At 37.0% G+C, this 14,315-nt stretch overlaps 1 protein-coding gene across 1 annotated transcript; it reads right to left on the minus strand.

Moving 5' to 3' along the window:
* Positions 1-1,312: 1,312 nt before the first annotated feature.
* On the minus strand, positions 1,313-9,464 carry slc39a4 (solute carrier family 39 member 4). Its single transcript, XM_020925859.2, has 12 exons — positions 9,175-9,464; positions 7,121-7,381; positions 5,262-5,445; positions 4,468-4,655; positions 3,359-3,530; positions 2,701-2,873; positions 2,440-2,625; positions 2,248-2,352; positions 2,121-2,163; positions 1,884-2,036; positions 1,611-1,798; positions 1,313-1,527 (listed from the first exon to the last, which is right to left on the minus strand). The coding sequence occupies exons 1-12, from the start codon at positions 9,337-9,339 to the stop codon at positions 1,399-1,401; spliced, it is 1,947 nt and encodes a 648-aa protein (XP_020781518.2). The 5' UTR covers positions 9,340-9,464; the 3' UTR covers positions 1,313-1,398.
* Positions 9,465-14,315: the final 4,851 nt, after the last annotated feature.

A 14,315-nucleotide genomic window follows, 5' to 3' on the forward strand; every position in this document is an offset into this window, starting at 1 on the left:
GTCTTAAAGCTCTCAAGAGTCAAATTTTGTGTAATATAGAACCTTAAAAAAAAACCAAAAAAACACACATAAAGCCATCAAAGCCATTGAGAAAAAATAAGCAAAATATCTGTTCCTTATTGTTTGTAAATGGGTTATACTTGATTACTTGTTTCAGTTGTTTCACTGACATGTTTCAACCTTCTCCACCCGTTGACCTTGCTGCTATCACTCAGATTACATTGTGATTTCAGTCCATCATTTTGTTTAGTAATTATGACTGTTTTGCTTACATGGCATTTTCAAAACATCTTGTTACTTTACAGTCTTCAGTAGACTTTGGCATCAAATGAAGTCCTGGGTTCACTAATATAATGGCGTAATTCAGGTTAAAACCCTTGTAGACATAATGTGCTCTATAATGTTAAAAGGCTCAAAGGTCCAGCCATGAGTTTATTGGCAGTGAAAACTCCACTTGAAGCGAGACAAACTAATAAAAATTACCTACTGCTTACTTACTACTACTGAATTTCATGTGAGCTAAGTCCTTCCAGACTGACTACACTTTTTAAATGTCCATAAAGCTGTGGACCTGTGCAGTGCACCAGTGGAGTCATTGTGTCAGAGTGACTTTTCAGTGGACTCTGCTCCTGATAACAACTTTCACACAAGATAAAGGATAAAGGGATTAGATCATAGAGATATAAAATAAGTCAATCATTGTAATCTGTCATATACAAAGGAGGACTGCCAAGAACGTTAGATCTGTTAAAATTAGGTACAAATTACTACTTTCACCTCACAGCGAGGTTATGAGTTCAGCTCCCAGAACGCTTGGGGCTTCCTGTGTTTCTGCCCATATCAGTGTAGGTTTCCTCTGGGCACTCAACCCCAATCAACCCAAAATATAAAGTCCGTCAGCTAAGGTAGCCCTGACCAAGCTCATGATCTGGAGAGCATATATACCTTTAAAAATTAATTTGTGGAGAAGGCCTGAATTTTAATAGCAATAGACAAACTATTAACATGGAGTCATTGCTTTCTATAAATTATTCATAATTCTGCATTCCATTATTTTTGCCAAAATACTTTTCAGTACACATTTATAAACAAGCTAAACTTTAAATATACAATTCAAAAGAAATCTTTAGCTCAGGAAATTCACAAACTGCACACAGTCACAAAATCACAAAATGTCTAGTGAAAATGTAAAACTTCTGGTGTTTAAAACCACAACATGAAAAACAGTGGCCTATTTTTCAGCCATGTCCACTTGTTTGCTCCGAAGGCACTGGAGGTTACACATAACAGCAGATAACATTATCTGGGGAGAGTCTTGTTTTACAGTTTTCTTCTGCTGTGTCTGAGAAGTAATGAATGCTGTGTCATCAAATTTCACTAAAAAATACCTATTGATCCTTAAAAGCTAATTTGGTCCTCATAGAGAGACAGCAGGAGCAGGACGGTCCAGCCGCTCAGGAGGCCCAGGTTCTGCAGCAGGAACATGGTCCAGGGCCTCCTGCTGTCGATGTGCACCAGTGTGGGGAGCTGAGGAGAGAGGCAGGGTTACTCTGGATCTGCTGTCTGTGTTATAATAATCTATGTGTTTAAACTGTGACTGTGAGTCTTACCATGTCAGCCAGCCCCACATACAAGAAGAGCCCTGCGGTCACTGCAGAGATCCACTGCTGTGTGGCCACATCAGTGGCCACAGACAGAGCGATGTAAAGCCCAATGAAAGAGGTCATAGCACTGGACACGTTCAGCAGCAGTGCTCTGCGAACGGAGACACCACTGTGCAGCAAGATGGCAAAGTCTCCTGTAAAAACATAACAGCTCTATAGTAACCCTTGTATTATATTTGATTATCTTACAAATGTCGGCAGACAGTATAATGGACTAACCCAGTTCATGAGGTAGTTCGTGGCACAGGACGGCAATAGATGTGGCTAAACCAGACTTCCATGACACAGAGAAAGCTGCTCCCAGCGCCAAACCGTCAGCAAAGTTATGAATACTGTCTCCAATAGTGATCATGTACGGAAGCAGTCGCTGCTCTGCAGGTTACACAATACAGTATAATGATATAAACACAGAGTGCACTTTTGTTACAAAAAAACGTATTAATCCAAATGCCTCACCTCGTGTGCGCTCCTTCTGAGGTTTCTCCTCCTCATAGGCAATCTGAAAAAGATAATGAAATATGTAAGTGTGTGTGTACACTTAATATTAGAATAATTTAACAGAAACTGTGTGTGTGTTTCTCACCAGATCTGCTTTCGACACTGACTGCATCTTTTCTTTTTGTTTCTTTTCTTGTTGATACATTTCTAAAACTCTTCCGTGGTCACAGTGGTGTGGGTCAGATTCATCCTAAAAATAACCATTAAAAAATGTAATAGAAATGATTTCCACAGTAATGAATGTGAATGTTTAAATGTGAATTTAACTCAGTCTCACCCCATGATGATGTGTATGTTGGTGTTTTTTGTTTCTGTGCGAGATAAGAGAGAAGATCGTCTCCATGAGGTAGAAGATGTAGATTCCAGACATCAGCACAAGCATTTTCTGAACATAATCTGGAGGTGCTCCGGTGTGCACGTGGTCACTGCTGCTCCCTTCCTCATGCAAGTGGAGACCAAGGAACTAAACACAAAACATACTGATAAATCTGTCATATATTTAAACAGGTAGTGCTAAATCCCCTCTCACTGTGCTCACCATCGGCAGCAGATGGAGCAGCGCGTCTCCAGTGAGGGACCCCACAGCCAGACTGATGCAGAACTGAATACACAGCTGGAAGACGGTGGTGCAGGAGCTAAAGAGTAAGACCACGATCCCAAACATGGCGAAGAGGGTGATCACCACATTGGCCAGAGTCGCATAGAGGTATCCTGCAAACAGATGGGAAATGTTTTGGTTTTTATAGAATCTGTGCACAGCTACAGTCACTATTATTAAAAACAGAAAAAATATAATAAACGACTTATTAAAATTCAAATAAATTAAAATGAAGACAACCCAATTATTTTTATATGTATATGGTGTTTTTTTTATATGTACTATGCCTCAAAATTAGCATTTGCATTGAGACAAACATCTGTCTAAACCACGACTAGACCAGCAATAAACCCAAACTGAATCAGGACTAGACCAGGACTAAATCCGTACTGAACTAGGACTGGATCAGGACTAAACCTGGATTGAACCAGAATTAGAAAAGTGCCAAACCAAGTCTACATAAAGCCAGGACCAAATGAACAAGTGTGAGAACACCCAAAAACTACTTTATTTTATCCTATTTAATGAAACAGGGACAGAGGAAAGAAATATTATATATAATATTATATAGTATTATTATGTAGATAGAAAAACATACGTTCGGTTTTACTGAGACCATCAGGGTTAACAGGACTGATGGTCACAGAACAGGCTCCACTGAGGATCTGCTGGACCAGAGCTGGACTGAGCCGAGCCAGATCAGAACTGGCCTCAGAGCTGCTGTTCATGAGACCGTAGATCTGCATCAACTCCTCAGCAGAGAAACAATGCTGAAATCAGAAAATATAGATTTTTATGCAAAGTCAACACAGTAACAAAGTGTATTGGTTTAAAGATGAATCATAATGTATTTTAATTACATTTATTTAACCTTTAATACTGAGAACAAATTCTTGTTCTTGTAAATTCTTTACAATTACAGAGCATAACCTTGGGAGAGACTTCTTATCTGGATTTTGAAACAAATTTGGGTGACTGGATCTAAAACTTTTTTTTTTTTGTCAATGTAAATTTAAAGCATATTATTTGGGAATATTTGGGAAAGATTATAGTATTATTTTTATCAGTTTTTTTTAAATGACCAGAAGAAGTGTGTTGAATGATTGGTCTGATTGCTGCAAATGCAATGGTGGAACAACTACTCAATGTTGTTACTTAAGTAACAGATGTACAGATATTGGAGCAAAAAAAAAAAAAATTACTCAAATAAAAGCATCACATGAAAAATGTACTTAAGTAAAAGTATTAAACTGTTTAAAAATGTACTAAAAGAGTCAAAAGTAAAAAGTATTTTGCACATATTTTTAAATTTAATAAAGCTTGAAATGTAGTGATTTTAATGAAGATTTGTGTTGAATTTTGTGCAACAGAAACAACTGAATCAATATTTTTTTTTACTAGATGTTTTTATTTATATATTTGTGTTTGTTCAAACTACAAATGTGTTAAAAATAAACCCTCAGCCTTTTCAGCAGGTCTTAAACTATAATAAAAAATATTTTTACTTTTCAGTCCTATTCAAAGTGTGTGAGTAGAAACTACACATACCTGATCTCAATGTAGTGAAGTAAAAGTAAAAAATATCCACTTTAAAATCTACTCAAGTAAAGTACAGATGCCTAAAATGTAAACTTAAGAACATTACTTTACTACTTTTACTTTGTTACACCACTGGTCACATGAACCCCACACTGCTCATGTTGTTACCTCATTCCAGGTGTTGTTGGTCTCAGTGGCCCTTGTCTGCTGCAGGGCTGTCCTCTTCCTCCTGTGGTCAGACTGGTCATGGTCCTCCTGTCCATCAATAGTTAGAGCGTGATCATGATCGTGATCATGATCGTGGTCGTCCTCGGAGTCTGGGCCCAGCTGGAGACTCCTCATGAGAACTTTCAACTCTGTAATTAAGGAACACGGACAGAATTCACACCTATCTTCATTTTTAGATTCAAATTCAGATTGAATTTGTTTGTCATTGCACTTGTACAATTACAGTGCAACAGAATGCAGTTTTAGCATCAGTAAATCAGCAAGTATTACTTAAATGTACATATGACAGAATATTATATGACAGACGTAGGTATAACATGAGCGTATTGCCGTTCTTTACATTTACATTACTAAAGTGCATGTTAAAGTCTACTGGTCTATTCCTGGTTTGGTTCCAGGCATAGTCCCAGTTTAACCCAGTCTCAGATACACAGACATATAAAATGTATTTGGCATACATTTATGAACAATTAAAAATAATAATAATACTGTGTATCATATATATGTTTTTATTTAATTTCCGTTTATTATTTGGCTTTTCAAAAACATGTTCTTAAATATTAAGCAGAAGGAGTAATAGGTGACTGGCATTTTGACTTTTACACAATAGTTCAACTTTAATTAGTTTACTAATGACAAATATTAACTAAAATTAAACACTAATACAAAATCCTTGATGTAACGATCTTGATGTGTGATTTTACCGATATTTCTTATGTTTCAACACTTTATACCTTCCACGGTGAAGTTGTCCGATCCCAGACGCTCCATGATGTTATTTATGAAAAAGCTCTCATCTGGCAGAGTGGTCCTCATGAAGCAGTTCCCCTTCAGAGCGTGGAGCAGGACGCGCCCTAAAACCACCTCCACTTCACCGTCCTCATGTCCATCCACGAGGTCACCTGCCCCGACGCAGCTCTGTCACCATGTAAGAGATCAAAGGTGAGGGATCACACAACTTTCATTAAATCATGAATATAAAACTGGAATCTTAAATACTGTAGGCCTTAATAATGTTCGATAAGATAACATTTATTGTGCTATCATTAGTATTAGAACAAATTGTATTTATACAATGTGTGACAATTTAGATGACGCAGAATATGGTCTGAGTATGAGCTTGTGGCCTTGTGCTTTGTTCAGTAATGACACGTATCAATACAGAAAAACTGGTGATGCTGAACAAAGAGAAGTATATGTCTCTTAACTTAAGTGTTATTTATGAAAAAGCTCTCATCTGCTGTTAGTTGGTATTTATCAAACACTTATTAATTAAACACTATTGTAATTCCCACTACTTAAATGGGAAGAAAATTATTCATGGCTTAATATTTGCAAAATAGGGCTTTAGACAAAAATGCATCTAAGTACTAAATACAAACAATTATATAATTTAAAACTTATTATGCTTTTTAATATGTTAATAATATATTTTAATAATATATACCTATTAAAATGTTGTCCCTAAACTAAAGTTAAGGGACCATATGCTCTTTGTTCTGTCAATCCAAACAGCTCCTCTTTTCTTTTCCTTGAGTCTGTGCTTCCAGACTAACAGCTCAAATCTATCCTATAATTTAGTCACCAAACCTACTCTTACATTGATGAGTTTGGGAATTTAACTCGACTGACAAAGCTCTTACTTTCATTTGTTACTGATGTTACAATTGATCACTGAGCCACACAATCTCAGCTACTGGCAACAAACAACTTTAAATTATTGACTAATATGTAATGTAATATATATAATGCAGTGGTAAATTGAATTGTTTTGATAATACTTCTAATACTCCGCTTTTGCTTCTGCTAATATTAGTACTACCAATACTACTGTCTTTACTATGTCGTCATGTTACTAAAATAAAAATAAAAAAAATAAATTCAAACTCGATTTCTTGACTAAGGAAAATGTTTGATACTTGATACCAATTTCAGAACCACAATGATAATAAGAATGCTCTTATTTCAAGATAATAGTGTTGCAGTTATTAACACTAAATTAAACTCGTTTCTCAACTTGTTCCATGTGGTCTTTTTAAAAACCTTATAAAAACTATTCAACAGTGGGTGAAATGTTGTTGTAAAGCATAAATGATTGTGTAGATAAATTAGCATTGATATTTGTGACAGTCCTAAAAATGCTGGGTTATTTTTTCTACCCAGCTGCTGGGTTAGTACTGTTGGGGTTATTTTTACAGAGTTGGGTTGTTTTGCTTAACCCAAATCCTGGGTCATTTCCAATCTAACATAGTGATGACATTGTCCCGCGTTTTTCCCGTCTACCCAGCATTCCGGGTCAAATCGTCTCAAACAACCCACAGATAAACCAACTGTAAAAGTACAAACTATAAAATGGACAGTTAAAATTACATTTTACTGCTGAATTTATAATGTTTTGAATGTATTTATTTATTCATTTATTTTTTAAATTATATTTCTTAAATATGACTGTCATTATAAGCATTTAACCCATGTATCGAGTAGAATTAACCCAGCAGAGTAGTAAAACACAGTCTAGAACTGAGTAGTAAAAACAACCCAAAAAGTTATTAAGCCAAACTGCTGGGTCAAATAACCCATAGTCGTGTTGTACCTGCCCCTCCACAGGCCTGTAGTGGAGACTTTGCAGCAGTATCTCCACTGTATGAACATCGATCTCATGGAGGAAATGTTCAGTCTCCTCTTTCCATGTTCCTTGTTTTATCGCTGAACAAACTGGTCCTGGAGATTTGAGATACAGGACGCCGCCTCCCGCCACAAAACTGAAGTCTGGAACGCTTAAAGACAAACTGTATCCTGTGTTATCCTCCTGGTATGAGCTTATCAGCTGGTCAATGGCATCTGCAGGACTGCACTGTAACACAAAACACAAACAAAACTTGATATGGGAACATTATCAAAACTAAAAACACAATTAAAGGTGAACTATGTAACTTTTTGGTCACCTGCTTGTTTCTATGGATAGGTCATCTCTGCCTGGAGTTTTACACAGTATGACATCAAACAGTTCTACCTTACATTTATTCAATTACAAGTGGTTTTATAGCTTGAAAATACCTCGAAAAATTGATTCTGACTGTGAATGAAGTCGCCTCACCACCACCAGGAATAAAATCTCAGTGGAGAAAAGCATTTGTCGGACCCTCCACCAGAAAAATAAGACAATGCACCTTTAAAGGTGGGGGAAACTGCAAATGATCACTACTCACTGATCTATTCGCCATTTAAATCTTATTTAACTGGGTGAAGCAACTTTTTGTCAGAGAAGTTTGACATGTTATAGGTCTATTTTACATAATTACTTTGAACTGTCTCAACCACAGATAATAATATGTCATTGGCATAGATCACTTGTTTTATCAGGATCTATCAGACGTTTTATTTTCACTGTCGCTAATAAGCACTAAAAGAAAGGTCATAAAGGCAAAAGTGTGGCCTGAAATCACACGGTCAACTTAGATCCATTCAGCACTTATTAAACCTATTAAAGGATGAAAATGATAAGAGCATTATAAAGGCTGTATTGAATTTTTTGTTACATAATAATTATTTGAAATTTTTTTAATCAACAACAGATTTTTGCCATTTGTAATAAAGTAAGATTTGGGTTGTAGACGGTAGAATAAATAACTTATGTAGCTAAATCTTGGATCATTCTGTTATTTATCTGCTGCAGCTCAGCAGTGATGGATGAATTACTCAATTTTGTTACTTAGGTAAGTACAGATACAAAGGTAAAAAGTTACTCAAGTAAAAGTATCTACTTAAGTGAAAAGTACCTGTTTTAAAATGTACTTTAAGAATAAAGTATTTTGCAGAGAATTTAGTGGATGTTTTTTTTTTTTTTTTTAATTATTATTATTTTTTAGAGATTATCCTGTTTTGTGTCCATGGCATTAAGTAGTTTCAACATTTACATTTTTTGCCGCATTTCTCAAAATATGTTATTGTCACAGGCCTACAAACTTACGCTCATAAATACCTGTGTGCTTCAGTAGTATTACTCTGGGAAAAATAAAAGTTAAAAGTGAATGTTAAAGTAAAAGAAAATAATATTAGGCCTACTAAGCGATTCTCGTGAGTTTGTGAACTTATAAAAATCGCGAAAATTTAGCTGTGCAAGGTTAACTAAAGCTATCTACAGTATGCCCCAGAAAAGATACGCCATTTTTGTTGCACTATTTGCGTAAAAACACAAACGTTTCCTCATAAATTATGAAACATGTTTGAAAAACTAAACAAACGTATTGAGTAGGCTAAGCTAAGAGTAAGTCAAATATTAATGCATTACTTCAAATACTTCAAACAAAAACCCACTCCGTGTCCTTATTTCATAATAGCCTATATGTTTTTTTTCTTTCACAGAGCGTATCCATTACGCTTCTTTGAATACAGACAAATCAAACTTTTTATTGACAGTCCATATTAGGTCGATTTGCCAACTGAAATGTTACTATGAACATGGTTGTTCGTTTTTTAATAATACTTAACGTTACGAAATATAGGTTTTTGTTTTTTTAAATTATTATTATTTTTTATCAGTAAAGGCCTTTTAACACGTTTTGGACCTCGACCCTGCAGCAGTTCCGTCTTTACCTGCCAAAAGCTCCGCGCACCTGCTGCAGCAGGAGCCCAATAAAACCGTACCTTTTCACACGACACTTCGCCGCATTGCACACGGTTCTCCAGTGTATTAAAGACGGCGCGCACGGCCGCCTGGGACAGTTGCTGCTCCCCCGGTGCCACTGCGCTCACCACCTCCCGGTACACCTGCTCCAGCGCGGGCGAACCGGACGCACAGCAGGCGAACATGGAAAAGAAAACAAGGATTGACGTGGAATACATCTTGAAGAAAATGTTTTTTAAGAGGAAACTTGTTGAAACTCTGGTTTGAGTTTAGAATGTCACTCAGGACTCGTTGAAGCGCACAGTCTTGGGCTCACCTTTTTATCAGTTTAAAACCGCTGGAGCTGCGTTGGACTCTGGATCGTGATTGGCTGAGACTAGGCGCGTGCTACACACCTGAAATGCGCGCTCACCTGTTCTGTAAAAAACATTCTGTAACATTTTACAGTTTGTCCTGTTGGCATGATGAAGAGGAGTCACTTCCTTATTGGATACACACTGCACAAATTTGTGCCCTGACAATCTCCTCTGGATTACTGATGGACTTGTGTAGTGATAATCGGTACTGGGACGATTTGATTTATCTTGAATGACAAACATTGTTGTTGTAGGCCTTACTCATACTTTTTAGCGATAGTTTATCAATGAGTACACAATCCAAAACATGTAGAATGACAATCTTTCATTGAGACGCAGGTCTGCTCCAGTGGTCATCCCTCAGACAGAGGCACATTGGGGAGGTTAGGTCCAACATTTCAGAATGTGAAATAAATAGGCTAGTGACATGGAAAGATTTTCTTAAAAAATAAAATAAAATCTACTCCAAGTGTATACTGTATACATGTATTAATTTAATTTGACCACTAGAGGGCGGGGCTGTACTGTGAACATAGTTTTACTGATGAGTACCATATGTAGCTGTATAACAGTGTTTTTAGACACTTAAACAGACGCTGTGTTATTTTTGTTTAAAAGATTAACTTCAGCTGTTACAACTTTTCTACTCATAATACTAAGCACTTCTAGTCCTGAAAGTGTTACAACTTTAAAAGCTTGCCTCTATTTCTCTATTTAGTAGTAGCAGTCTCTTATTCCTATGAATGATCTAGTGACTGAATTTCAGCTGCTTCAACTCAAGATCAATACTTACTTGCAGGACTAATACCTGGGACAATAGACACCCACTGACATTGATTATAAGGAGAATTTGGAATTACCACTGTGTCTTCACATTGGATATAGAAAAATGTTAACCAAGTAATAACATTGTGACACCGTCCTGACTGTCCACTATGTCAAAGTCATTGAAAGAAAACAATCTGGAGTTGATTGACCACTTTAGCCTCCTTCCACATGAGCGGCCTTACATGGGACCCTGGACATCTGGTCTCTCTGCCCCTCACTCTGTGGACTCTCTGGAGGTGACCCGTTTGTGGATAATCTTTAAGACAAAACACCCACTGCCCACTGACCTGCTTTCACCCTCTACTCAGCCAGAATGAATTAATGATCTGTCAAACAAACCTGTGGATGTTCTCAGCGCTCATCAAGTCCCACGCTGTTTACATAAAAACACGACTCTTATTATCGTTATTATTGTAAAAATATGGCAACAAACTGACGCTTAATCAACATATGTTATCGCTATTAACAGCTGCGATATAAATAATAACATACAAATGGTTCTTTAGAGCAGAGTTGTTTCATTTTGAGGCAGTTTGGTGTTTTAACAATTTTATCAACTGTGCAGTAGTAGCAGGTGTTGTGTCCTTGGGCAAAACACTTTAACAACCTTGCCCATGTAGTGAGTGATTGGTGGTGATCAAATAGGCAGTTGGCAGCCACATTTTCTTCAGTCATCCCCAAGGCATCTGTGACTATAATGAAACTGACTAAATTAATAACACTAGTCTATATAAATCCAAGTTGCTATTTTTACTATTTATTAAGACTTGTACAGGGTTTAAGTAACATCAACAGTCTTTCTTTTTGTCCAGTGACCTGCAAATTGACTTCCTTACACTCCTGCCTTAATTTCAACCAGTGTGCCTTGAGATATTGCCAGATGGTTGTTGAAGAATTCCAGTTAACATATTCACACATGGATTTATTTAATAATTAACATTTCTGTGTGTCCTGAGCAAACCTCTGTGCCAGTAAACAAAGCAAAACTACTTACTGCCAAAGACGCAGTGTGACTGGATAGGCTCATGGCTTTATACCCGTTTTGGTTACAGTGTATTTGATAGTTTCTGAAAATAGTCTGAGGATAGAGATGTTTCAGCTGTTCCTTATAATGTCGAGCTCTTGACACTGGACTCAACCCCACTTCCTTTTTGAGACGGATTTCTCCATCCAGAAATAAAACCATGGAGCTTAATCCACTTAAACATCGGACAGTCTCAACCAGCACAAACCCGAGGTACAGAGCGGATGAAAGAAGAAGAGGTCTCATGTGGAGGGTTGGCATCTTACAAATACTGGGCTTGTTCACCCCCTAAACTTTATGCTCTATGTAGCTTCTGGTGGAAGGTTCACCTGCTTGTAACCTGTTCGGAATATTTAGCATATATATCTTTCAAAATATATATATATTTTTTTACTGCTAAAAAATATATAGTCTTGTGGTGTCACCTGCTTGTCTCCATAGAGGTACAGTGCATACATTTTATGCCATACAATGGAAAACTGAAAGCAAAGCAATAAGATTTCCTTGGAGACCCTTTACGTATAAGTGGCACCTTTAAAGGGCCTGTATTACTCTATTTTGTGATCTCTTTTATAATGTGGTTTCCTCATCAAAAAAATACCTGTTCTGTTGAGTTGTGTTTTGTTTCATTCACACAAACCCTGCATATTTAGGCTTTTCTCAAACAGAAAACACTCTGTTCCACCTTCTGATCACATATGGTAATACATTAGCTCCACTGTGTTTTTAAACTCCATACTCCTTCACTAGAATTATTTGGATAATTTCAGCCCTAGAATTGCCAAATCAATACTGAACAAAAGATAAAATGTAGCTGTTAACTTGAAAACTACTGCTTCATAACATTACAAGGTGGAACAGAGCATTTTCAGCTTAAAGGATTGCTCAAACTTGTGTGAGTGAAACAAAACACAACTCCCGGTATATTTTTGAGGAAGTAACAGCATTATAACATGTTGTAATATAGGACCTTTAAAGAAAAATCCATTCTTTACCTATTATATATCTGCCTAAGACAATCATAGTGACGTCTAAACTGGAGACGTGTCAATAAGAGCATTTGGATCAAGTAGTTTGCATGTGTTTTTAGGACGTTGGGGTCATAGGCCATCCCTGAAATCTGATTGGCCGATCCACAGAGAGGCTTTCCTTAAAGACGTGGACTAGGACCGGTGCCACCCTCGGGCCACCACAATGGAAAATAGTCTGGACACACCCCTGCCAATCTCACTATACAGCAAGACAGTCCGAGGTTCAGTGCCCTGGACAGGTATATGGAGTTCCTAAGTGTGCTAATATTTCAAGCTTGGTGACTTTTTACAAATACCCAGATGTGTTTATTTAAAAATAATGGGGCTTAGTAGCTTCTAGTAATGGTTTGGACACATCTCATTCAGTATTAGTTTTATATATTTATGTCTTTTTACATTTTAGATACATACAGAAGACATCAACTATATGAATCCAGTATTGTGTAGTGAAGAAAAAAAGTAATTCATTTTGTTTTTGTGAAGCTAACTGAAAGCACTACTCTGTTACTCAAGTTAGATGTAATCTGAGTTTTATTTTAATGCAATCTGACCAGAAAGAACTGACTTAGGTGGAACTACAATAGGTGAGCTGATTTGTGCTGTTAAACAAGTCCCTCTTTAAACCACTGCAGCAGGGGTCACCAAACTGTTTTCTCTGGGGGCTACATTATTGCTCCTGACTGTGATGGGGGGCCAGGGTCAGGTCAGCTGTATAACAGATTATATTCTTGAAAACCGCCACACTTTCTTTACAGATCAGACAAACTGCACGGTCCTTACACTGAACAAAAAAATCTGTCATCCGCTGTTCTTTTGAAAACTCAGCCCTCTGTCAAGTTTTTGTACTTTAACACAAGCCATTTTGTTGCCCTTAACTGCACTACAGAATTCTGTGCATGCGATGACTGTAACTGTTTGATCTCGAGCTTGTCAGGTGACGAAAATTTGAAGATAAATTTGGGGGCAAATGTAAATATGTCATAGAATTATTTAAGTATACATATAAATACTTCATATAAATCATTTTTAATTGAAAAAAAATCAACAAAATCCAAGATGCAGACATGTTATTATTTGCCAAAAAGTAATTTAAAAAACAGGCCATGACGATTTTTGACGATTGCCTCATAGGGCCAGTTCATGTGGTGGGGGGCAGAGGGGCTGGAGGGCCGGTCAAAGGAGCGTGGAGGGCAGGAGTCAGCCCGCGGGCCTTAGTTTGATGACCCTTGCATTACAGTCTCAAGTTTGCATTAGTCAGCATTTAGTCACGCTCACTTTTTTGCTGAAAGGACTGTGAATAGTGATCACAGGCTTTTTTAATCCATTTTGGAGTATTTTATGGTAAATCATTTGTATGTTTAACATGGTAACAGCCATCCTGCCATTATTGTTTATTATATAATTGCATCATATCTCCTGTATTACACAATAAAGCTTTTTCTTTTCTTTTTTTTATATATATATACCCCCAAACTGCACATAGGTCTTACATAAATCTGAGTCCAGGGTCAGTGAAGGCTATAGCTGCATTAGCATAATACATGTGACAGGTGCACAGAGCATGTGCATATAGATGTATTTTATAATTTAACGTTAAGCGCTCTATTTCTAACAAAGGTTGGTTGGTCAAATTAAACGATTTATTAATTCACTGGTTTTAATCTTACGGCTCTTTCCAACCTTGGAAATGGACACAATGAAAGGAATTGGAGAATGAAAATGGGAATGAATTATGTGGAAATGCGGTACTTAAAAATAATAAGCACACCGTGGTCTGATTGGTTTGGTTTAGTCGTATTTAAGTCAGTGGACTGGGAAATGAGAGGGACACAGGAGGCAGGAGGGGTAAGGACAGGAGAAAAGGCCGAAAATGTAAAAAAGAAAATGATGTTTTATTTAAGAATGTGAAATATGCTGCTAAT

Source organism: Boleophthalmus pectinirostris, unplaced genomic scaffold, assembly GCF_026225935.1.
Source record: "Boleophthalmus pectinirostris isolate CB_2022bp ecotype Guang Dong unplaced genomic scaffold, ASM2622593v1 HiC_scaffold_21, whole genome shotgun sequence".
Taxonomy (NCBI): domain Eukaryota; kingdom Metazoa; phylum Chordata; class Actinopteri; order Gobiiformes; family Gobiidae; genus Boleophthalmus; species Boleophthalmus pectinirostris.